We start from the raw sequence: 26,244 nt of genomic DNA, 5'->3' as shown, positions 1-26,244 counted from the left end.
GATGAAGGAGCTACAGAGGCTCAGGGAAACCAGTGGTCTTCTGTACCTTATAGGAGCAAAGGTCCGGCTCCTCGCAGTCAGAATCGCTGTGATAAGGATCGTCAGAAGTGGTCCAGGTCAGAGGACCCTCCTGTTTCTTCCAGAAATCACAGATGGGAACATCCCTGGGACTCTCCAGAGGATAGTGGGCAGAACAGACAGAAGCAAGCTCTGGTTAATATAATATGCAAAATATAATTGAGACCACAGGATAAAAGGATGACATTGTGTCTTTAACTCTTTCCCCCATAAAGACGACATTTGACAACCGCCCTGTACCCTTAACCACGAGTTTTGATATCTCAGTATCTATAAATAAAGATGTGGTTTGACCACCACTGGAGTAGTTTTTTCCAAGGGAAACTTTATAGACAGAGCCTTCTGATGAAAACCCAGACACTTCTTTTCCTGTAAGCAGACCTGAAATGCGTTCAGAAAAAGGCTTCAAGAGTTACTCCTAGTGGGCTTTAAAGGGGTAAAGAGTTAAATGAACCTGATTTCTACTGAAGTCTAAAAGCAATGCAATATAACACTCTCTAGTACAACACCATCCTGAACTGTGGCCTCGTTAGCGGTGCTGGACTGCATTAGATTGTGGAGGTGTATGATATAAAGTCTCCAATGAGTACAGAGTAACTTAAATAGTTACATAACCAAATTCAAACAAAGAAAACATTAAAGAGTTGAAGGTAACATTAAAATTGCATCTTTGGGTAAAACACACACCAGATCTATTACATATTTAATTCATTAAACTACCTTTAGGACAAGATTTCAGTGCAGTTTTGTTTGTTAAATTATGCAGTTTTATAAGGCCCAACTTTTAAAACTATTAAAATTTTTCTTACTTCTTCCTGGATCAGGATGCCACAGCGAACCAGACTGTCAATGGCATCCAGCGCGAAACTCTGGGAAGACTGACAAGGCTATTGAGAAAATGTGAGAGGGCAAATGATTCAATGGTGAGGCAAGGTTACAAACAGCTTCAGCCAATCACATATCTAAGAAATGCAGAGGGAGACGGCTGACAGGGAATATAAGGTGTGTAGTAGAGACGTAGGAATGATCTTAGAACGAGAATAAGGGGTGCCCGGGAGGGGAATCAGAGCAGGAGAGATATTTTTCTGTGAGGAATGGGGAGAGAAATGTAGCTGCAAGCAGCAGAGACAAGAAAGAGCAGCTGCCGAAATGAAAGGTGGGCAAACAAAAAGGAATAGTATTTCTGGCTCAGATTCGGAGCCCTTGAAGTCAGTTTGATGGAGCATGTACACACGACACACACACACACACACAAGCGCACACACAGATACACAGTGCACGCATACAATCCAAAACCTCTCTCTGGCTGAGACAGAGGCAGCAGAGCAGGATGAATGGCTGTTCAGCTCCATTAAACATCCATTGAATGAGACACGCTGGCTCTGTGTGTGTGTGTGTGTGTGTGTGTGTGTGTGTGTGTGTGTGTGTGTGTGTGTGTGTGTGTGTGTGTGTGTGTGTGAGTGAGATATGAATTCAAACTCACTGGCATGAAGCCCGGAGGCAGGAGATGGCAGAGCTGCAAGGCTCTTGCAGTGAGCTCAGACTGGCAGAGCACCACATCAAACTCCGTGTCACCTTTGACCTCCTCTCCTTCCACGTCACTCCGCACGCTGCTGCTGACGCCACTGTGAGCCACCTCGCACAGCATGGCTGACACCGCACACGCTACGAACACAAACATTTTATTGTTTGCCTCCTCAAGACCAAATGTGCAGCACAGGTGTTGTGTGGCAAAGCAGGTGTTTGTTTATGACAGCTAAGTAGGTTACAATTTGGCTGAAATCTGTTAGCCATTAGACACGCTCTTTGGAAAATAGATCAACTGATGAGATTTTGCTGATAAGCGTGAGCTCGGATTTCCGTCATTTACACAAGTGTTATTAAGTCTTTGTTTACATTCTCAATCCCAATTATCCTGCTTTTTCATGTCCTGGTGGGAAAGTCTTGACATCCAGATTGTTCATGTTCCTAAACTGTGCAACTGTCACACATCGGGAAATTCAAACCTGATGGACAAACGGTGAAGTGGATCCATTTTCCTTATTTTATTAAATTCAGGGTTTTTTTAGCTGTGCTTTGCTAAGTTATCATCCACAGTACACTGCCTGCACTCAGTGTGGTTAGGTATAGCTCCAGCTTGACGGTTATATGTAATTTTACTCTGGCACTGCAGATATACAGCCATTTATTTTCTGCATCAAATTACTGCAGAACTGCGCTCATTCATGGAGCTTTTCACCTCGCTTCTTTACAACTTCCCATCACATAAAGAAGGTCAGTGAGTGTCATTGTAACCTCTTGATGACAGGGCACTGCCAGTGTATATTAATAAAATAAAAGAAGGATTTTATTTTACTACTTGTTTAACTGACTAGTCTTTCTGGTCCCAACTACGGAGCAGCAACACCTCAAGGGCACATGACTAGTATGTACATGAGACAAAAGCTCAGGCTTCAAACAGCTTTTTTCCTACTCTTGGCTCTGGATGAGGTTAATAAAAGTGGGCGTTTCTATTATGGTAATCTCGACCACCCTTTTAAATAATCCGTTTGCAAAGAGGTAAAACTGCTTGTTGCAGGCTAGGGAATAACCTGAGGGACCGCACCATGCCCAGCATAACATAAATCGCTATGAATCATGAAAAGCTAATCTAGTAGAGCCCAAGAATAAAACTGTGAAGCAGGAAATGAGCATAACACAGCCACTTTAAACAAAAACCATTATGGAGGCGGGGGAGATTTGACTATTGCTAACCCTAAATGTGTGTTTATCACATCGCTCTTTCGATTTGCTACAACATCACAACAACATACTGTATACAGGACCTCATGCAACTTATTTTTACCACTTGAGGTTAGCACCCATGTATGAATATACAACAAAGAGGCTTTCAGCAGTACAAAGCGCCCTGCCCACCAGTTTCACTTCCTATACAACCAAAAGAGGTCATGCAGGAACAGTGAATCATGCTGGAGAAGTAGCTTCCTGTACTTCAAACCATTATTTTTACCTCCACCAGGAATCCTAAAATGGGGCTACAGTTTCTATGGCTTCATTCCTGTCTGCCTGTCAGCATGAAAATAAGATTTCAGCAGATAGCTCTGGGCTTGAGGATCTGGTAAAGTATAGATTTAGGCTTTAGGATTTCTGCCATTAGACGATTACCATATATTACTGTCATGTATTATCGCTCTGTTCCCAACCACACCACCGAAGAAAAACACAAGACACTGGATAATTCTGTAAATTAAAACACCAGATATTCAGTGCCAATACTCTTTAGATTCTTGCTTTCAGCAATATCTGTGGTACAGGTGTAGTTTGTTTAAAAAAAAATGTGGGAGAAAAAAATACAGCTGCGGATATTAAAACACAAAAATAAAGTGCAGGTCTGTGACAGAAGACAAACTATGTCTTTTAAATGAAATGAATGACTTGGACGCCCATCCATAATCAAACCTCCACACTTCTATTTCCTCCTGCTCACATCCAGGCCATCTATTTCCCGAATGAATAATGGCAATGGAAATAAAATGTAAAGAGCACAATCAGCATATGTGAACACCATATGCTGGTTATGATAGACTTTCAGTATGTGCCCATTATTATAATTTCACACAGGAGTTAACACAATCAAATTTAAACCAGGGATTTCCGGTCTCTATCCAAAAGAGGAGGTTTTTAATAGTACCACATGTTATACAGTTTGATTCAATTACATGCATTCCATACAAATGTGACCCTAATGCACATCTTGCATTTGTAGTCTGATTTGCTGTCCATGTCTTGCTCATGGATGGTCACTGAAGCAACTGCCAACTGTCTACAAGACAGCTGATGTACAGTTTAGCTCACAGAGCTTTATTTGTAGTGACTGAAATTGAAATGCAGCCAAGGAAACATCTAAATAAAACCTGTAAGAGTTATCTGACAGGCTTCAGCCAACAAAAACTAAAGTACTGCAACTCAAGTACTGTTGTTTTAAATTTGACATATACTATATACTACTAATTTGATATACTATCACTGGCCAGTCACACGAAAGCTCGATACATTTAGACACGCAGACATGATCAAGACAATCTGCTGAAGTTCAAACTGCATCAGAATGTGGAAGAAAGGTGATTTAAGTGGCTGTGTACATGGTACAGTTGGTGATGCAAGACAGACTGATAATTTCAGAAACTGCTGACCTACTGGGATTTTCCCACTCAACCATCTCTAGACTTTACAGAGAATGGTCAGAAAAAGAGAAAATATCCAGTGAGCTGCAATTCTCTGGGCAAAAATGCCTTGCTGATGTCAGAGGTCAGAAGAGGATGGCCAGACTGACAGGAAGGCAACGATAACTTACATAGCAGCTCGCTACAAACACGGCATGCAGAAGAGCATCTCTGAATGTACAACATGTCATCCCTTTGTCACCACATGTACTCACCTTCCGATGGCTCGTTCCAGCAGGATAATGAGCCATGTCACAAAACTCAAACCATCTCAAACTGTACTTTGAGATGGTAACTCAAATGGGCTCCACAGTCATCAGATCTGATTCTCTGTCAACAGTGTTGGGGAGTAACGGAATACATGTACCGCCGTTACGTATTTAAAACACAAAATATGAGTAACTGTATTCCGTTACAGTTACCATTTAAAAAGGTGGTATTCAGAATACAGTTACTTTGTTGAAATAAAGGGATTACATGGCGGTCTTTTCCTGTTTCATATGTTAGGCTATGCCTCTCTATTTTTGGCAATTCCACGCCAGTGGAAACCCAAACAAAACACACATTAAGAGGCTCAAATGCCTGTGTCTCAATCTCATAATGACGTGAAGAAATGTTTTTTTATTAAATTATTTAATATGAAGGCAATAGGCAGAGTGTTATAGGTGTAGCCCTAAAGAATGTAGCATCATGGGCAGTGTAGTCCGTGCTGCAGGGAGAATGGACTGCCATACCCGTTATGTGTCTGTGAGCGCCAGGGAGGGAGAAAAAGGAGAGTGGAAAAGTACAAGCTGTCACCGAGCAGAAACGGGAGCTGGAAGCATGTAAATATAATAATAACCACTGCAGCCAAGAAGAGTGCCTGACGAGCCCAGTTGTAAGTAAGCTATTAAGACTCGACTGTACACTGTGTTCGTGTTTTCCTCCAAAACAATAAGTTCCGTTGGAGCAGCCTTTCAACGCCTCTCTCTGTCTCTCGCTAGCAAAGTTGACCCAGACAACAAAGTAAAGCTAGTTTTTGGCTACGAGCCCGACATGAACCCGACATATTAGCCAGAGGTCCCTTTACTATGATTCGGAGCCGCAGACCTGTTTTATATACACGCGGAATAGTTTTCTATACGAGATAACTGCAAAAAGTGCAGCCTTACCTAATGTCAACCTACTGTTACTTATTTTCAGTAATAGTAACAAACCACACAGCAATAGTACATTCATGTAGTTGTAAAAAAGCATGATAATATATTAAGTAATCCAAAGTATTCAGAATACGTTACTCTCATTGAGTAACGTAACGGAATACGTTACAAAATACATTTTGGGGCATGTATTCTGTAATCTGTAGTGGAATACATTTTAAAAGTAACCTTCCCAACACTGTCTGTCAAGGTTGTTATAGTTAATTAAAACTAAACTAAAAACTAAAACTAGATGTAATAAAAATCTTAGTTAACTAAATTAATATAAATACTTGACTTTTGAAAAAACAAAACAAAAAAACAAACGATTCTGTGAACCTTTAAAACTAACGAAACTAGAGGAAATATCCTTTGATTAAGTGCTTGTTATTTTGGTAACACATTTTTATCAAAACTTGTCTGATGAGGCTTTGACGGACATATTTATTGAATCATTTGGACATCTACAAGACCGTGAGTTGATGCTTTAAAAAGTTCTTTACTTTTGCAGTAATACCTGTACTAATTTTCCTAAATCTTGCATCTTGCATATGCCCTCTATACAACAATAATTAATAAAGACTAAAACTAAAGCTGAAAGTAATAAAAAAACTAAAGTGAAACTTCACAGTTTCAAAAAACAACTAAAATGAGCCTACTTGCTCTGGAAAGTAACTGAAACTAAACTGAATTAAAAGCAAAAAGTCAAAATAAAAATTAAACACTAATAACTTAAAAACTATACTATCTCCGTGCTTTATTATCCAATAGAGCAACTTTAGGATGTGGTGAAACAGCAAATTCACATCATAAATGTGCAGCTGATATACCTGAGGCAACTATTCCCAGCGCACCCCCACTATACGTTTAGGTTCAAGTTCAAGCATTATATACGAATCTCCACATACTCCTAAAGCTGGAAGCGATGGACTTTAAAGAAATGTAAACTTAAAATGAAACAGTTTAATTCCACTGCTGACACTTGCTAGTTAAAAAAAAAAAAAACTCCTTCTGTGTGCACACTCCCTGACACTGCTAAAAACTTGCTAACCCCCTAAATGTCACGCATAATAAGTTCTTAAAAATGAAAACGTTTTCTCTAGAACTGATTTTCCAAGCTGACATGCCAACAGAGTAACTGCCAAGGCCTCCTACAAAAAATACGGTGCCTGCCAGAACACATGGTGATGGTGACAAGATGATAGATAAATAAACGTCCACGAAAATTATGTTACCTACATAAAACGCATGCCTTCAATGTCACTCACCCCCAACAGCCTCCAATATAAAGGCGTGTGTGACCGTCTTTGCCATGTAGGCGAGGTGAAGCGTGGCAGCAAGAGAAGAACAGGGCACAATCAATGGGTCTTTCCTAGAATTGGAGAGGTGTGTACCAAAAGGAAAAATAATAAAAGGTAGAATGTATTATTGATGAGCAACAGCTCATCAGCATTTTTCTTTTATGACAGGAAACTGACTTGGATGGAGCAGCAGCTATGATGAGGTGAGGGGCGAGCAGGGACAGGGAGTAGTGGACAACCTCTGTTAAATTTCCCCCAAAGCCGACGTCTTTGTTCCTGAACAAAAGTTCCTCTGTGAGCCAAGCCACATCACGACACAGAACAGATGTACTTACACCCTGCGGAGGAGAGAAGAAGGAAGAGAAATCTAATTCCAAAATCAGACATGAACATTAACCATCTGCTGACATTAGTTAGAGACTGGTGGGTATGACTCAGAAAATCACTGTCACACTCTACTACACTTGCACGAAAAAAAATTTCTGTTTATGAGCCGCTTGGAGTGTTGATGGATCCTTAGAGGGGTAGCAGCAGATTTTAACACTCACAGCAGCAAGGGGAAACTTGTTTGCATCTACACAGGGGCTGACACACGAACCTTGCGGTGTTTGTACAGCAGAAGACTGGACATAAGACTGGTGGGCATCACAGCCATGCAGGAAGTTGCAGCTAGATGCACACATACACACAAACACACACACAGATTATGCAGCACAATTTGCATACCATTATAGACTCATTTACTATTCAGCAAGGAAGATAATCCTGTACTTACAGAAGATGAGGTGGAGGATGGTGGCAATGCTGAGGTTTCTCTCCGACCGACTTGGCTCTTCAAGTTCAGATGCATAATAAGAAGACGGCAGGAGCCACGACATTCTCCTCTGCCCGAATGCACTGCCAGCTCTTCAAAGAAAAAAAATGGGGAATGAAAAGAGAAGAATACCAGCATAAATTTAGATTTTCATTTATTTATCTTATATAGAAGAGATGATGTCATAGAAAGAGAGACAGAAGGATATGGCACTCAAAGTGTTCTATGTAAAGAGAGCTGGTCTCTTGTCCCCGATGCCAAAGAGACAAATAACAACTGAAATGGGAAAACTTATGAGCAAAACAGCTTGTTGTGCTGACACAGTAGACGTTCACACCAGTTTCAACAGTTTGATGGTACATCGTACTTTAGTTTTCCATACTGTATCTTTAACTGAATTAAAAGGGATGTTGTTGTAACTTTGTGCAATCGCTGCAGAAGTATAATCTGCATGGAAAAAGAAGAGAAACTTTGGAAACACTTTTTCCGATGTACGTGCTGACCACTGAAATTAATGCTAAGGATCCCAATTCACATATTTATTTCATCAGAATAACTGTATCTCTGATAACAGCCTAACCCAGCAGTTGGAGACCATCATCATCAAAAAAGAGATAAAACAGAGATAACTGACAAAAAAGTCAGTTTTAAGAAAGTCAAGGTCAAGGTCAGTGAAATTCAACTTGTCCAAGATTTCTAGTAGATGTACCTATGGTATGAATTTCAAAATCCTACTTTGCCTCATTCTTCAGTTCACATTCACAAACTTGGGTATCCACGGTGTTCGCCCACCCACCCAGCAGGGTGATGACAATACAAGTCTAAAACAATTAGTCTTGCATGGCTGAGGGGGTAATAAAACTAGTACTAATAGTAACAGTAAAAATGAGTCCAGAGAATCCATGGACGACAGGGCAGTCTCATATTAAACAATGGCATCACATCCTTTTTCCAGGCCAGATCTGCAAGCCTCAACCTCATCCGACGAGAGAGACACCCAGGTAGTTACATGGGTCTCTTTCCTATACTGGTAGAATAGGAAAGGCTTATCTTTTAAGGCTTCAAATGGAATCATAATTGTCCCAACTTGCAGTGACTGATTAGGAGTTTTATTATTGATCCACAAGCTCAATATCCCAGCAGGCAAGTCCTTGCAGCAAGATGTAGAGCATGCTTAAAAATTACTTTATACTACTGGACATGGGGGGCAGCTCCACAAACAATGAAAATAAGATCTTACAGAAGACTGACATTTAGCATAATACTTGGACAAGGCTGGATTCCCTCAGGAATAATGTACAGCCTGTGTAAAATCTTGAATTGCCTCTCCCAAGCAGAGTTAAAGACCAGGACACTGGAGAGCTGCACAGGCCATAGAGGCCACTCCAGGCCTCCGGCTCTATAGTAACCAGGTCAGATTCCAATCTGCCTTTTACTTTGTCAGCATTATCTACATGGAGGCTCAAGAGGATCTTATAAAGCCTCTTGGTAAAATATTTAAGTTGTATATATTATATGGGAGAAATGGTGAGACCTCCAGTGAAATTTATAATGCCTACTTATCAAAGGTACTTTAACTGGCTGTAACAAAGCCTTTTCAGCTTTGGGGAAAATAAAATACAGCTTTACTTTTCTTATTTTAATGAAGATTAGGCAGCCTAGTAAGTGTAAATGAGCTCACAGACATTACTAAAGGTCTAAGTATATAAATTTTTACCACATGTGACTGCAGTGGGGTATTTATAATTATCTAGTACTTTAACATTTCTTTTTCTTTAACATTTTTTAGAGGTATTACATTATAGAACTGGAAACATTATTTAATTTATAGCTAAAAATGAAATGAAAATGAAACTATTGTAAAGTGAAGAAAAAATAATCTCTTAGATTAGGTCTACAGAGTAGCTATAAAGCTTTCAGACGCTTTGAAACCCAAACCCTACCTGTGTTTGTAAAGATCAATCATATTTTAAGCAATCTGCATTGACAACAAATAAAAAAAATATAACAGACTAATGGCTTAACAAATAAAAAAGTAAAAGTAAAACAAATTGAACACTTTCAGTTTAATTTTGACTCAAATCTAGCTGCAGATCAAATGTACTGGTAAGCCAGGAGGGTTGGTGGTGAAAGTAAACAAATCTGCCCACGAACTGTTACATGTTTTAAATAAACATGAGACATTTACGTGTGTACACCCATGCAAACCACCGCTCTCGAGAGGACAAATCGGCTCTGTCATTTTTTTTTTGTCAAAGCCACATGGAGTCACTGGGGACGGGCAAAAGTGCTGCATGCTGTTCTGCAGCAGCCTTTCACGATTCGCTCTTTGTATTCCATATAAGAGCCATCTCACATTAAAACATGGGGTTGCTTTTATTGTGAAGCAGGCTCTGCACTTAGTATGCGATAGTTTATCTAGCGTACAAAATGAGACGATGACCATTCCTGGCCTTTTTTCTAGCCATCCATCCGTTATTCGTTGCTTATCCAATTCAGGATCCCAGGGGGGCTGGAGTCTATCCCAGCTGTCATTGATCCAGAGTCAGGGGTAGCCCCTGGTCAGGTCGCCAGTCCATCACAGGGCCAACATGGAGACAGATAATCACACACTCTCACATTCATGGCAAGTATTGACCCAACAGATATCAGGTGACCTTACATGCATGGACTGTGAGAGGAAACCGGAGAACCCAGAGAGAACTCATGCAGACACAGTGAGAACATGTGTATGCATGTAAACACAGCTAAATTCAAACCCAGGATCCTCTTGCTGTGAAATGACAGTGCTAACCACTCCACAAAAAACAACTATGTTAATTACTATAATTTATAATTAATATACTTAATGTTGTAAATGGAAAAATATTGAGAGACGCCATAAACAGCAGCACTAGCTGTTCCTTTCTATTTGTGCTCAATGAGTCTTTGGAGGTGTATTAAACCACAACTGCAATTATCACAGCAAACAAAGCACTCATTAAACAAGGAATGAAACTGAAATGATTATAACTTTAAAGAATAATAACATAGTCTCTGAACTGAAAAGATCCTGTATTGGCCGTCAGCGATTTGAATGTGTTGAAGTGAAGTGGACTCATTGTCCGGGGAGTTGCGTAAGAAATCATGTGAATCAGTGTTGATATTATTTGCTCCAGCTGAAAAAAAAATTTCAACAGCCTTATCTAATTATATTGAATAATTTTATTACATAATTATATTACATAATAATAATTTCACTGACCCAAAAAATAGATAAATAAATGCATCACAATTTCAAGTTAACTCTAAAAGTGTTCAGTAAGAGTTCAGTGGATCACTTCACACTACATTTGTGCCTATAATGAGCAATAATGTTTTTCAGCTGTTTATCTGATGCTGTGTTAAAAGTGGTGTAGCACTGATGCATTCTGGTTCTATATTATTTTTAAGAGAAGATATCAAAACATTTTAGACAGAAATTGTTCATTTCAACTAAGAAAAGTTATCCATCTCACCATCCATTATAAATCACAGGTTACTGTAATGTGTGAAATATAGAAAGAAAGTTCTACATTTTATTGTCATTGGTTGGCTGTAGTTCCCAAAATAATGAGAATTAAAATCCACTGAGAAGTCAATGAGGCAAACAGTCACAATTACCTATTTTCAGTAGACTGGACATGCGATCTCACCTGTATCCAGACAGCTTACACCAAGCTTCCAAAAAACAACAACTGCTTTTTAGAAGCTAACAAGCTAATGTTAGGCTTGGCATTTCCTCTGATAAACAGTTTAAATTCTCACATAATATGAAAGTTTATTTACTAAGTGTCTGAGTCCAACAATTTTAGATCTACTACAATGAAAAATTTCAGCTAGCAGCTAGCAGCCGCTAACAGAGGCTAACACCAACTAACAGCAGCAAAAACAACACAGTTTACTAACAGAAAAGTTCAGGATATCCTGACCAACTCACCTCACTATCATTGTCATTGGACAGGAGTGAGCTTCACTGACTCATTTACTTGTTTCGGGCTCCTTTCACAAAGTTTTACCGCCTCCTCCAGAGTACATATACATGGACACCTGGCTGATATAAACAGTGGACTGACAGCCTATACTCACTACAGATGAACTGCGGCCAAAGTGGTTTGTTCTTTACGAGCCACTGTAGCTAAGATTACGCCCCTGAATTCAGAGGGGTGAGAAAATACAATTCAGTTCATTCATTCATTGACATCTAGTGATGAAATTTTAAACACTGTATCTTTAAACCTTATTATGAGCTACATGGAAAAACTGAAGAAAAAAAAGAGAATCTCCAAAGGTTTATCATGCTGCCCAGAATCTGTTGATGATAGAATCCCTATATACAAGTACATATGGCATATCTGTGAAGGCACCCTTAATGCTTGATGATATACTGCAAACCATTAAAAAATGAAGTACACTGTCAAACCAAAACTGCTGAGCAGTTTATATCCTGCCTTGCACAAGATCAGGAAAACATTTTGTTTGTTTTAGAGTTGTCTGTCTCTTCAGCTCTTACATATTGTAGTTAAAAGGTGAGGCAATGCTCCTTCCCAAATGTGGTTGCATTCAAATCAAAACATGCAAATACAAAAGGGAGAAAAAACACTAAAATGTCTAAGCTTCAGTATCTGATACAGTGTGTTTGTAGCATTCTGAATTAAATATATGTAATGGTTAAATGATATGCAAATGCTCTAAAGCTGAAACCTCAGCAGCTAGGGAAAAAGAGAGTGCAGCAGAGGCACTGAGCAGTGCCCAAGCATGTTTATGATGTAGGCGCAGAGAGTTGAAGTTGCTCACATGCAGATGACAATCCAATCTAACTACCCATCTCTACTCCTCTCTTTTTCTATCGCTTGCCATCTCTTTGACTCCGGCTGTTTCTTCCTCCATCCCTCTCAGAAGAATTAAATGTATGATGGGAGAAGCCACTCTGCTCATCAGAAGCCAAGCAGAGATTGAGCGGGGATGTTATTTTCTTTCCGTTATCTTTTTTCACTGGCAGACTGTGTAATGTTGATGGTAATTGGACCGAGGCTAAGAGGATGAAAACTCTCATCAGTGCTTGCATCATATCCGTGCCAGATTTAAGGTTTAGAGAAAAGTTCTTCAAAGTTTAGGAGAAAACAACTTTTCAATTTCACAGATGCAGATAAAACACAATGCAGTTCCACTGTGGTTTGTTCATATGCAGTATTAATGTTCACTCACGCATACAGGCATGTATGCAGAAGCTTTGATTACCGGTTGTTGAGGATAACAGGAAGCAACAGGTCCTGTAGAGGGAGCCATTCATCTACTCTGCACCTGCCTGATTCCCACATCTCCTACACACAAACACACGCACACAGGATCGTTTACACACGCAAAGAGCTTTAAATTTGCATCTTTAAATTACTTAAAACTAATGTTCTTGTTAACTGGGTTCATAAAACTGCACAAAGTCTCCATTAGTTATTCCGTTTCCAGTTTATTAGGTATATCTAGCTAAAACTAATATATAGTGATACAGTGTGTCCTTCTACTTTTTGAAAAGCTATAATGCCAACCAAAGAGGCATTTAACTTATTATCTTTCTTGTGGTGTGCTGAATTATACTCATTCTCTCTAGTCTCAACGTGCAGAAAACAGAGGGCATAAATGCAGAAATTGATTTATTATTTACTTAATATAGTATGCTATAAAAAAGATTTTACAGCTCAAAAGAAATTTTAAGTAAGACTAATTTAAAATGAAATAATTTCAAAACTCATTTGTGAAGCTAATTTAATTATTACAATGTGAAAAGTGTGATTTATGACAAAGCTTACTGGCACAAGAGTGTACAAATAAATGATCCCACAAAGCGTCACGAGACAACAGTCTCAGCTCTTTTCGACAAAAACACGTCTGCCTTTCTTTTTTTCCACTAGGATAACATGACTGTTTGTTTAACCACTGTTAAAACGCTCAGAACTCATTCTCAAAGTAAACACCAGTACAGCTGAATGGGGTCTTTAATGACGTGGTCTTCCTGCTGCGTACCTTGACAGAAAAGGGCTGGGCGAGGTGAATCCTCACACATCCTTCTGGCCTCCCACAGAAAAGGCACCACAACCACTGGAAGATAGATTTCAACCCAACCTATGAAGATATGTAAAATACACAGACACACAAACATATCTTGACATATTTGCATTCAGGAGGACATGTGAACAGCAATACCACTAATGAGCAGGATCTATAACGAGCACTAAGATAAACAGCCGCCCTCATAGTGTGCTTAGGAGTACAAGAACTGTGTGTACAGCACTGTATGTGCACAGTGTCTGAATGACAGAGCAGAAATGATGGGGCAAGGACCTTATTATTGCAATTAACCAAAAGCAACACCCACTCTCCGGTATAATCTCAAAGTGCAGATAACAAAGGGCGTTATTAATGGAGACTAATAATCATCACAGCTGCCTTGAAAAAAATGAAATGCAAACCTCAACTCATCGACCAAAGCTCCCCAGTGAGAAATTAGAGAGCAAAGTTGTGAAAGTGCCTTGAGGCAACTGTTGTTGTGATTGCTGTTCTGATTTGGCACTATATAAATAAAACTGAACTGAAAAGCTCTCGAAGTTGGAGAGTCATCACTGACAACAAGTTTCATTCTGTGAGCACCTCTTTAGACAAAAATCTGAGAAACTTGTGCTGTCAACACACAACACAGATATCCTGATCACAGGACTGTAACTACAAAATCTTATTTTTAATGGACTCAATATTCTTTGTCTTTCTTCTGTTTGAGTAGACAATTCTCTTTTCCTATTTTTCTAACTACAGCTATTTTGGGGGTTCTTGAACAGAACGTTTTAGGCTGTATTTGCTTACATTTGAGTGAACTTGCCCGTGTCTGCTTATTATCTATTAGCAGTTCCTGTTTTCAAAGTAAACATACATACAGCTATGCTTGGATGTAATAACTGAAGCAAGTTAACACTGTACAAAATAAAGTGAATTTAAGGTACATTTTACAGTCATCACATTATTAAAGCATTATTTTTTTCTGTGATGTAGTGGCTCTGTATCTATAACTGTGTGTGAAAGGTCTTTGTGTTCACATTCACTCAGTTGGATCTTAAAAAGTGTTTGCCTGTTGATTGCCTCCATGAGCTGTATGTCAAAGCAACTGCTGTTGTTCCAACTGTTGGTCGTGCTGATAAGTGAGCCAAATGAATGGCACGGACTGCAATAACTAATTTCCTGTTGTTTTTACAACACTGGCAAGCACCTGTTCCTTTCACCATATGCAGTATTTCTGCCTCATGTTCTTTCTCCTTTTTGCAGTTTGAAAACAGCACTAAAGCAAACCTGTTCACTTGCTCCTGAGGACAGAACGGTTACAGATGGATCCTATTAAGTATGTGTGTGCGCTTGCAAGTGTTTGTTTACACACATCCACCTGAATGTAGGTCTTGGGTACACAGTCGTACGAGATGCCCACGGGGACCAGACTGACGTCGGGGACAGATCCCTCTTTGATGAGCTGCCTGATGCGAGCCAGCCACTGGCCACCCAGGCCAGACCTCTCTGACACACCAATACTTATTGCCTGGCCCTCATGTAGCAGCTCACGTACCAGCTGAGGAGAGAAAGATGGCAAAGACAGAGGTGTGAAAAGTCCTGGCAGTCAGAGAACAATTAACATAAACGCCTACAATGCATTTTGAAAAGACACATAAGCAATAATGCAAACCAGAAGATGGAGGAAACATAAAAAAGTCCAGAGGCAGAATATGGAGGAAAGTCAAGTCAAAATGCAGGAAGCAGGCAGGATAAAGAGCAGAGATAAAGCGAGACTGTGGGGGACACTTAATGACATTCAGAGATACTTCCCTCACCCCAAATCCTGTTTCCCCCTTACAGACAAGAGAAATTCAATTACCATTGAACAGCAGCTAAACAGGCCTACACTCAATAAACAATAAAGGTCTATTAACACTGAAATACAAGCAATAAACAAGCCTGCCTTCTCACGCAAAACAAATATGCTTTCTCACTTGAAGCGCAACTGAAAACAAACAAAGAAATAAAACATCTCACAGCATCAATTCATAAACAAGTTGTTTATGTTTCACTTTAGCTATAGTCTCTGTATACCGACATCAGACTGAGCTGTTTTATTGAACTGTATAACACAATATTGATCTTAGTAAAGACAGTAGCGCCTTTAAATGAAATGTGGCTTTAGGTAAACTGATACAGATCACAAAGCGGCTGGCTCCTTAGATATAAACAGAAGATATTAAGAATAAATAGATGCTGATGATTACTGGTAAATAAAAATAAATAACTGAGGCACCTAGACAGGCACTTGAGGAAACTATAAAAGATGCAAGATGTGGGAGAAAACAATACACACCACGAATATCTCCCGGATAAGGGGAAGACGTGCAAGCCAGCATCCAAAACTGGAACAACCTGCACCGACCTGTCAAGCTCCTGATTTAAACTAACCACCGCTCTTCCCCACCCTCGTTCTCATGGCGTTGTCACTATAGCCAACTTCCAGAGCTGCAATCTCTTTAGCAAAGACTGAAGCTACTTTGTAATTCTGAGAATGAATAGAAAGTAGGATGTGATGGTAGGGTGGCAGGTTGCATTCTGATTGGGGAGCTGACTGTGATAACAATCCGCCATGTAGTGCAATGAAAAGTCCCTGCGTGTCTGTGAGTATGAATTGAAATGAATGCACATACACTAAGCAGCAAAATTACAAAGATAGGAATTTTTGTTTACCCTCTAATTTTATATAATTACCTGCTGTATAGGATTTATTTTTCATCAAAATGCATTAGCAACATGATTTCTAATTCAGGGCTCAGTGTGTCATTTTAACTTTCACATACAGCGCTAATGAGGAATTTGTACCAGGAGAACTTTTTATGACTTGTGGCACAGAAAAATTTGTGCCTCTAACCTCAATTAGTAGTTGCCCATAAAATTGGACATTTGCATATTGTGACCCAAGTGGTAAACTGCCCTGATGCTGGTGTGCTGCAGAAGTCACCTAAAGAGAATCTGTTTAAATTCACACTGACTGGTCACTTTATTAGGTATAACTGTTCAACTGCTTGTTAATGCAATTATCTATATCAACCAGTCGCATGCCAGCAAATCAATGCATTTAGGCATGTAGACATGGCCAAGATGATCTGTTTAAGTTCAAACCGATCATCAGAATGCAGAAGAAAGGTGATTCAAGTGATATTTGAACATGCTTCAGTCTGACAAGAAGTCAGTCAAAAGATGACTTGATACAATGGAGGATTACGGAAAGCACAACACGTCAAAGCTCCAAGCAGATGTGCTACAGAAGGCTTCTGTCAGCTAAGAACAGGAATAATTCTCATGCAAAATTGGGCAATAGAAGATTGGGAAAAACGCTGCCTGATCTGTTGAGTTCTGATTTCTGCTGTGGTTGGGTCAGAATTTGGTGTAAAGAGCGCAAAAGAATGGATCCATCCTCCCTGCTATCAACAGTTCAGGATGGTGGTGATGGTGTAATGACGTGGGGGATATTGTTAACACACTTTGTGTCCTTTAGGACCAATTTGTCATTGTGTAAATGCCACAGCCTAACTGAGTATTCTTGCTGACCATCTCAATCCCTTTATGACCACAGGGTACCCAACATCTGATCTTTGAAGTGGCCACTGAGTGAATATGCTGTTACACTGATGGATGCTCGTATCAAACATGAACAAAGTTTCAAATAATGTGATCAGTGTGAGCCAAAAGCTCAGACTTTAGAGTGCTCTAAATGCTCAGGTTCAGACAGTTCATACCGCTCTCGGATCTGTATGACATCAAAGAGAGGGAAAATTCTTAATATAGCGACACAGAAGACAGCTGATTTAAAGGTTGAAGGGAGGACAACTTGTTTCAATCACCGGAGGAGATGTATCAATAGCCATCGTAAGATAAATAAGACTCAGCTGTAAATCATACAAATCTTCTCCAGTTGAGTCTAAGAATAAAACATATGGAGCTGGAAAAGAGCAAAATAGGTCCCCTTTAATTACACTGGGTTAGACTACAAACAGGCAATATTTGCCCGAGTTAAAAAAAATGGGTAGAAAATTAAAAATCTCAGCAGCTATTTCATGGTCTGCTATGACATTTAGGGAACACAAATGTCAGTATCTCCCTTTTTTATGTGCTAGAATGAGGTTTGCATCTGTTTACTTTAACACTATGCCAGCTCATGTGTGGCACAGCTTGTGCCTGTTAATGTCCTGATGTTTCCATTTAACTTAAATAAACCCTCTCAGAACCACTGCAATTGCTTGTTAAAGCAGTCAAGCGGAAGTTTGATGTCTAAAATGGAGACCAATTTCTTTTCCTTAAAAATAAAGTATGAAAATCACCAGACCTAGGAACTCTTATATACTAACCCTTCTCATTTCTAACTTACAGCAGTCATGACAGATTGGTACAGCGTGTCCATCTCAGCATCCTCCTCAGTAGGTGCAGAGGGAGGCAGGAGGACTACACCTACTTTCTGCAGGATTGACCTGCAGGATAAACAAAGCACAGCATAACTCAAACACTAGTTTAATCAAAGAAAATGTGCGTAAAGTCATTCATGCACATTTTCACTGTTTGAAATAAAACTGCCCAGCTCAAAAATAGTAGCATGAATAAAAGTGATAAACACAGCATCTTATTTAGTTTGCGTGTGTGTTTGTGTGTATGAATGTACCTTAGGGAGGCGTTCTTAATTTGGAGAGGACAAACAGTGTACGGGACTCTGAGGCTGTGACAGAAGAGCACGAGAGGGATGAGAGCGCAGTCCACGGCGCTCTGACGCACGTACACATAAACCAGCAGAGATCCCTGAATTAGAGAACAGAAGGAGCTTCTGATAAACAAAATTCCTCACATTGTCATTCATTACATCAAACAAACACGGATTGTGCAGAGGTGACGCACAGATTAAGGAGCGAATCCGTGACCTTAGATTAAATCAGCTTTTGATCAAGCCACACAAAGGAAACAGGAGGCAATGAAGAAAAATTAATTTTATGTTTTAAAACTAGCAAAGACGCAGTGAAAAATGTGTGAGGTCAACATTCAAGTATTTAAAGATGCAGACACAGTTCAAGTATAGGTGGTGAGTATGCCTGAATGGCTGGATTGATTGTAGAAGTTGACAGCACAACTTTGTTTTTATCCCAGTGTCAACAACAGCTCTATTATTTGCTTTGTGGTCCCTTATCTTTCGAGTAGCATTAGTGATTTTTTCCATTATGGACATGGAAATGAAGAGCTACTATCGCAAACTCAATTATATATTGAGTGAAGTCAAAGCAGAGAGATAAAACACGATGGCACTTCTGTGCATGCGATATTGTCGCTACAGCAAAAAGCGCTTTGCAATAAAAGCGCTGCAGAATTAAAACACATAAACAGCCTGAGCATTGGTAGTTTTCATAAACTCATGATAAAAGATATATTTATTACTTTTTTATTTGTTTTTTTAAATATAGTGAAAGACACAATAACACCTGAAATTATTTTATATGAATTTGGTTGTAACTACAGCCAGTATGCAGTGATTCAAACAGTTCAGTGAGGTCACGCTGTAACCCAACTTGCCTCAATAACGCAGAAAATGAAAGATTTTCAGGTTTGTCATGAAACAATTTATGGATGAATAAATTGGTAAAGATTTAGACAATGGGACTACTCATTTGAAAAATCAAGATTTAAATTGATTTTGCACACAATCCCTGCAGAAATAACTCTCAATATATCCTGACAATTACACTGCTCAAAAATATTAAAGAAACACTTGATCATCACTGTTTAATACAAAGTCATAAACACACATCTGAATCCATTTCACCTGCACTGGAGAGGCAGTGACAAGGCAACCCTCAGGAAGGGAGGGGGGCCTCGTCTTATCACTCCTGTCTAATTTTTCTCTAGTTTTGCTTTTCACTGGTCTCCTTGTCACTACTTCTACCTGCAAACCAATTAGGTGTCACAGGTAGTTGAGCTCCTCCATAATGGCACATCCAAGGTGGTTTACTGTGTCTCCCAACATCAGTCTGTAGAGTGTGAAGGAGATACCAGGACACAGGTACAAGAAAAATATCACTGCAGCCCTGAAAAAATCATCTCCAGTGGGTTACTTATGAGCATTTTTCTGACCAAACTGTCAGAAACAGACTGCACAAGGGCGGCATGAGGGCCTGACATCATTCAGCAGGACCTGTGCTCACAGTCCATTGTGAAGCTCAGTTTACCAAAAAACACCAGATGTGAAAGAGTCTAAAGACAATGTTAAGCTGCCTGCAATTTATCATTCAGCAAGACTGGTTTGGCAATGGGTCAGTGATGGTCTGGGATGGTATTATCTTTGGAGGGTCACACAAACCTCCAGGTGTCAGCCAATGGTACCAAGATGAAATTATGAAATTCACAGAGCCACTGCCAGACCTCATGCTTGTGCAGCTCCTCCTGTTGCAACACAATGCTCTTGGACAAATGGTGTAGTTAGTGCTTGAATGACAAAAGCACTGATAACTACTGAGTGGTTCTCAGGCTCTTCATACCTGAATCCAGTTGAGAAGCTCTGGCACAGAAATAGCACCATAGGCTATTTAGATCCAAATCTGGGAAGAAATCCCCAGAACACCATCTGCTGTCTTATCAAGAGGAGTCCAGATGTTGTTGGATGTAAATGGACTGTTTCTTATATAGCACTTTTCTGCTCTCCCGGAGCACTGAAAGCACTTTATACAACACGCCTCATTCACCCATTAACAACTATTCATACAAGCACTTCTTTTTTCTATGATTAAATGCTTCCTATCTAGCATTCACACACATTCATACTTTGATGGATGCATCAGCGAGGAACTGTGTGTTAGTATCTTGCCCAAGAACATTTGGCATGCAGGGTGGAGCAGCCAGGGATCGAACCACCAACCTTACTCCTGAACTACACCCACCCCAATGTGCATACAGGCACATGGGTGTCAAAATTATAACTGAGCCACCTAAAGATGCAAGTCACATCAGCGTGTGATTTAAATTGTGAACTTTGATTTTTGTTGAATCTGTCCTCACTGGATTGAAGATTTTTGTTTTCCACTGACTGCCGTTATGTCGCAATGAATTACACATTTACTTTTAAAAGTCACGTTTACTTAATTTTTCACAGCAGAGTATTTGAAAACCATTAAAAAACCATAAGAATAACATTTGAGGTTTTCAGTTAGCTGAAGCTGTTTTCACATGCACTGCTACGTGAAATGTGAGAAAGCACAACTTCACACAACATCCTGTATGTACTGACGTTTTCCAGAGTTTATCTGTGAAAACAACTTTAGTAACACACAACATTTCAGCGATAACAAAGCTGAAGACCTCGCTCACTGAAATCATTCATGCCCATTTTAAGCCTGATTCAGACTTATTTACTTCTGTTTATTTAGTCAACCATGTAATTAGACTGTGCAGTTTGTTAGAAAAAAAAAAAGGAAAATAATTACACATAAAAAGGCAAGCAGGAGAAACCTCAACTTTCAAAAGACTCCAGACAATTAGATCTGTTTACTTCACCTTACCGAATATATTCTCACATTTCTGTTTACCTTGAAATCTTTTGGAGTAGATGTGTTTACAAATGGGGCGGCAGCTTGTTTACCATCTCAATAGATGTCAGAGCACAGCCTAATGTGAAGCCAAAACCTCCCAGTATCAACACTGTGCAAACACACAGTGTACTTTCCATTTTTTGCAGCAAGAGACACCCTTCAGCATAGCAGATATTTAATCTACAAAGGTGTGTGTGCATTTATAGACATTTGTACCTCTTGTGAGGCTCTGTGTAAAGCCGACAGATGGTTGAGGTTAACTTGAATGCTGCCGAACACAGAAGCAAACATCTTCAGCATCACCCAGCACACGAATCTAGTCAAAAGAGGATAGTGGGTGGAGGGATGTATAGAAAGAAGAGATGAAAAAGTTAATGACAAGAGATGCACACAAGGCCGTAATAGACAAATGAAGCTAAGAGAAATATTCACCAATAATATAATTTAGGAAACAGTTTAGCACAAAACGGGAGGAAAGGACAGTGTTAAATGTGATGTTACGTAAATGAGACAGGTGGGGGCAAGAGAAAGTGGGGGAAAAAGGATGGAGATAAAAAAATGATGACATAGGAAAGAAGGGAATCAGTAAGCAATAAAGCAGCAGTTGTGAGAGGATGACAGCTGTAGATAGAGACAAAGTCTATAAATGAGGGAGACTGAGGAGGCGAGGAGAAATTGGATTTTGAAGAGATTTCTTAAACTTCAAAACAGTCAAAAAGTTCTTCAGAAAAAAAAAATAAAGTTTCTACTTTTCTACTACTAGACATTTGAAGAATTTCTGACACTATCTGAGGCTACAGAAACATGGTCCCAAGAGATGATAGAGTCATAACATCCAATTTCAATTTAAATACTACTTAGTGCAGAGATCGAAAACATGCCGTCCACTGGCCGTGGACAAGTTTGTGTCTCAAACAGCTGCCAGTCATCTTGAAGAGCATGATGATTGACAGCTAGAAAGGCATTCATCTGTAAGCAGTCACACAAGAAGCTTTGAGCTGTCTTACAGTAGCACATAAGCATTTCTGTTTGTCTCTTCAACACAATTTAGGGTTTGGGGAAGTGGGAATTTGTGATATCTACAGATCTCCACTGACAGCTGACTATTCCAATATTTTCTAGTAAAAAATTCTTAAAACAATCCTGTGTACAAAAATACAGAACATTCTTGTAAGACAGAAATCCGAAACCCTGAGCCTGAAATTCTGCTTTTTCTGCTGGCTTTAAAAAAAAATACATAAATAAACATAATTACTGAAATGACATTTTTTTAATGAATCGGGCAATTATCTTGGGCTATTTTGTTGCTAATTCATATTCATAAGAGCTATGTTTCCCCCCCTGTGATTGGCCTGTTCGCCATAGCAACCACAGCTGTGTTTTTTTTGGGTATCGCCAACTAATACTGCAAAAACACTAAAGCCAACAATGTGTTAGTTAAGCTCTTAACATTTTTCACTTATTCAGTCCATCTATGTAATGAAAGATGTACAAATGACTCATGAATGGCCACGTCACTTTAAAAGAGGCTTTTTAATTAATTTCTCCGTGCTTGTTGGGGACTATTCTTCAACACTGATCCAGTAAAGGTTCAAAGCACAAGGACGGTCTAAGTTCAATTGATGCAACATTGTTAATGTTCATTGTAATTAAAAAGCATTCAGCAAATGGCTCATTAATGTGTTTTTAATAGTTTTTGGACAGAATAGACCCTCAATGAAAATGAGAAAAAGCTTTAAAGACCTTGAGTGCACAAATGATACGTGTTGGCAGGATCAGTTGATGGGTGGCTTTGGTGTTGTTGAGGCTTTAAAGGGACAGTTGACCTGATATTGGTATTTTAGATGGCTCTTTTTTTTTAGTTATTTTATTTTGGAGTGCCCAGTTTTGGAGATATTAGTGGTGGACTTGTCTGCCTTCCATCAAAGTCCTTCTAGAGGCAAGTCTTGTCACTCGCCAGTCATCTTAGTAATACAATTATTTGGTCAGTTATTTTGACAAATGAATCAAAAGTGCCAGTCACCAGCCTAGAAACCAGTTGGGGGCTGCCCAGCAACCACCAGTCACACTTGACTATTTCTCAACTAATGGCGAGTGGTTGCTGTCAGTTTAAGTAAGTCAGTGACACTCTTGATCACTTTTAGAGATTGGTTTTAGAGAAAGAATCATTCAGGATTTCCTGAATGATTGTGGAGTTTTTGCTGAAACTGGTTGCAATGAGGAATACACGCCTTCCTGAAAACCTCCTTATGATTGTTTTGGTCACTGCAGTTGCCCGCAGCTTATCTGGATGATACCAACTGGTCTGCAAGCAGGTTTAACTTTCACGATAATTGTTTAATTAATGTTTAATTAATTTCTTTTAACTTTTTTTAAAAGAAAAAAAAAATCCAGATCTTATACATTTACTGCAAAATAACGTTTAAAAAGATTTTTCCCATAAGGTTACTGACCACAGAATGGGTCAAAAACAAGTACGTATACAGCACAACCACAGTTAAAACTGTGGTGTACTTTTACTGTGTGTGGGCAGAAATTCAGAAACAGCAATAACTCACGTTTCCTGGCCTGGCTCTTGACTGGCTCTTCGAGGGCAGGAACAAAAAAACATAATTTTTGCCTTTACAGAATTCTCCAAAGCCCAACAAATCCTAGATTTCCATTCAGGATTTGTTGAAATGCCGTCTCTCTCTTATAACGCTTCTCTTGATTACCAATGGGAATAAATCTCATTTAATCTATTTTGTTACTTGGTGAAACATTTGAAAACTCAGCATCAATATCACGTTCATGAAAGTAGAGAAAGTTTCATGCAGGAACTATTTTCTTTATACCAAATTACGCCCGTTTACTGTATCACTGCGCAGAAGAAAATGAGCATCTACCCATGATGAGAGGCTTGTGACAAAAAGTCAGTAACGATCGTGTCCTCCAACTAAAAGACGCCGCACGCATCTTTTAGTTGGCAGATAGAGAGAGGACAAAAGAAAAAATTCTTCCATGAAACTGCACAATTTTGCATTTTATTTTTTGTAACCTGGCCATGACATTTGAAAAAACAGCCGTCACTGCTGAGTTTTTAAAAATGTATTTTTTTGCACTTTGAGCATCACAAAAAAGGTGCCACCTAGTTCTGTTATATTCAAGAGAAGGCAATATCTCTAAAACTGAGCAACTCGCATCACAACAATGCATATGGGTAAAGCAATAGTATAGACCTAAATTAGATTTTAGAAAAGCAATGTTGCTTTAATGTTGACAATATATAAAATTAACTCCTTAGCCATTATGGAGTAGCGGCAAATGAATGAGAATAAAATAGGAATTTCTCATAAATTAAGATGTGAAAATCTTTTAGAATCGTTATATCATCAAAAGGCTCATCTTTTCTACATCAAAAGATTTTAAAAAATCATTAAAAGAAATCGCTGCAGACTGCAACTCTATTTTTGCTTCAGGCACACCGATATGATACATCTCACTCGTTATTTCTAAATGAAAGGTCTCACAGCACAGCTCTGAATCAATATGCAAATGTAATGTATTAGTAAATACACACAAACAACCATCTTTGAACCTAGCTTTTTTCTTTTTTTCCCCCCCCCAATCGACTCATGCACACATAAACAAACCTTAAGACGCCAGAGGAGATGCAGGTGTTAATGAGAGGGAGGAATGGTGAGAGACAATCTAGCTGCCCGTGGCCGTCTCCCCCCTCAGGTGCTTTGTGCTCTGCTGTGAGCACCTTCTTCACCCTGAAACACATGGTCACAGGACAGCAGGGTTAATACGGAACAAAGCTTCATTTGTGCTACACTTAGACAAACACCAGCCTTCCAGTAAGACAACAACACCATCCCTGAGTGTGGAGGTTACATAAAGGTTAAACTCAATTACACAGGAGGAGGGAGAACAACAGCTTCAAACCGAGGAACAGTGACAGAGATAGAAGTGTGAAACCTCTCCTCAAGTTATCCCATCTTTCTTCGTTCACTCTTTACAGACCCTGAGATAGCCTTACTTTTCTGTTTTTTGCGTGTCTTTGTCTTATCTCCACTAGTCCTTTCTCATTCTCTCGCTGCAGAACTGCAGGAACCCATTTCATTTTCTGTATCTCTGCCTATCATTTATTTACTCTCCTCCAGCATCTCTACTCCTGCCATCCTCCCTCTCTTTCTCCTCAGGTACCTGTTACTCTGACAGACTCGCTGGAGCCTGCTGCTAACAGGACTGCCGTAAACCTTGCACCCACTCACAAACAGGGCGCAGCACACCCTCCGCACCAGCCAGCCTCGATACCTGCATACAATTCAAAGAAATGAGCATGAGTGAGAGCGCTGGGACCAAATAAATTTGTGTGGCTTTGCCCGAATGCAGTGGATTCTATTACTACCTGGTTTGTGTCTCATTGACACTCAGCAGGTTGTGGAAACCAAGGGAATAGTTTTGTCCAAGCTTCTTGCTCTAAGCAATGACAAAAACAGATAAAGATAGATGACCTGCATGTCAACATCAACCACGAATGGGCTGTGTGGGGCACAATCCAATTTACTGTATAAAAGAAGGCTATAGCTGAAGGATACTATGTGAATGGGGATAGCTACAAGAGGATCTTTATACTCACAACCTTTGCATGCCATATAAAGTCAGCATTTTTCACTCAGTGAACGAGATCCATAATTACTCTGCACACTCACCAGACTGTCTGGGGTGCACTGGTGGCAGCACTGGCCCACAACTGGCCTGAACTTCCCCAAACAAGGAGGCACAGTCTTCATCATTCTCCTGATCTTTAATCCACATGACAGCTGGGAAGAAACACAAAAAAGACACAACAAAAACAGGATGTCACATGCAGAAAAACCACAACCACATCCACTTTTTGAAATAGCACTCAACTGCCATATTATTACGTACATAAAGCTAAAACTAATGTTTCTTATCCTATTTGACTTTAATTTGTTTCACCCTGATGTCTTTTGAGCTTGTTAAACTTTT

The 26,244-nt window shown here is 39.5% G+C and overlaps 1 protein-coding gene across 1 annotated transcript in view; it reads right to left on the bottom strand.

Moving 5' to 3' along the window:
• gpat2 (glycerol-3-phosphate acyltransferase 2, mitochondrial) overlaps positions 1 to 26,244 on the bottom strand; it is a 91,271-nt gene that overhangs the window by 11,945 nt on the left and 53,082 nt on the right. The window contains exons 2-18 of the mRNA XM_065471811.1: positions 25,944 to 26,054; positions 25,640 to 25,710; positions 25,435 to 25,545; positions 24,879 to 25,001; positions 21,463 to 21,562; positions 18,342 to 18,475; positions 18,054 to 18,153; positions 15,039 to 15,218; positions 13,634 to 13,732; positions 12,854 to 12,936; positions 7,556 to 7,686; positions 7,379 to 7,449; positions 6,965 to 7,118; positions 6,748 to 6,861; positions 1,562 to 1,743; positions 888 to 965; positions 47 to 172 (exon numbers count right to left, since the gene is read on the bottom strand). Of these exons, the coding sequence (XP_065327883.1) occupies positions 47 to 172; positions 888 to 965; positions 1,562 to 1,743; positions 6,748 to 6,861; positions 6,965 to 7,118; positions 7,379 to 7,449; positions 7,556 to 7,686; positions 12,854 to 12,936; positions 13,634 to 13,732; positions 15,039 to 15,218; positions 18,054 to 18,153; positions 18,342 to 18,475; positions 21,463 to 21,562; positions 24,879 to 25,001; positions 25,435 to 25,545; positions 25,640 to 25,710; positions 25,944 to 26,054 (1,968 nt within the window). The remainder of the gene's footprint in view (positions 1 to 46; positions 173 to 887; positions 966 to 1,561; positions 1,744 to 6,747; positions 6,862 to 6,964; positions 7,119 to 7,378; positions 7,450 to 7,555; positions 7,687 to 12,853; positions 12,937 to 13,633; positions 13,733 to 15,038; positions 15,219 to 18,053; positions 18,154 to 18,341; positions 18,476 to 21,462; positions 21,563 to 24,878; positions 25,002 to 25,434; positions 25,546 to 25,639; positions 25,711 to 25,943; positions 26,055 to 26,244) is intronic.

This window comes from Pelmatolapia mariae, linkage group LG12 (assembly GCF_036321145.2).
Source record: "Pelmatolapia mariae isolate MD_Pm_ZW linkage group LG12, Pm_UMD_F_2, whole genome shotgun sequence".
NCBI lineage: Eukaryota > Metazoa > Chordata > Actinopteri > Cichliformes > Cichlidae > Pelmatolapia > Pelmatolapia mariae.
Note: the sequence above shows the minus strand (reverse complement) of the source record. Positions and strands in the feature narration are given on the sequence as shown.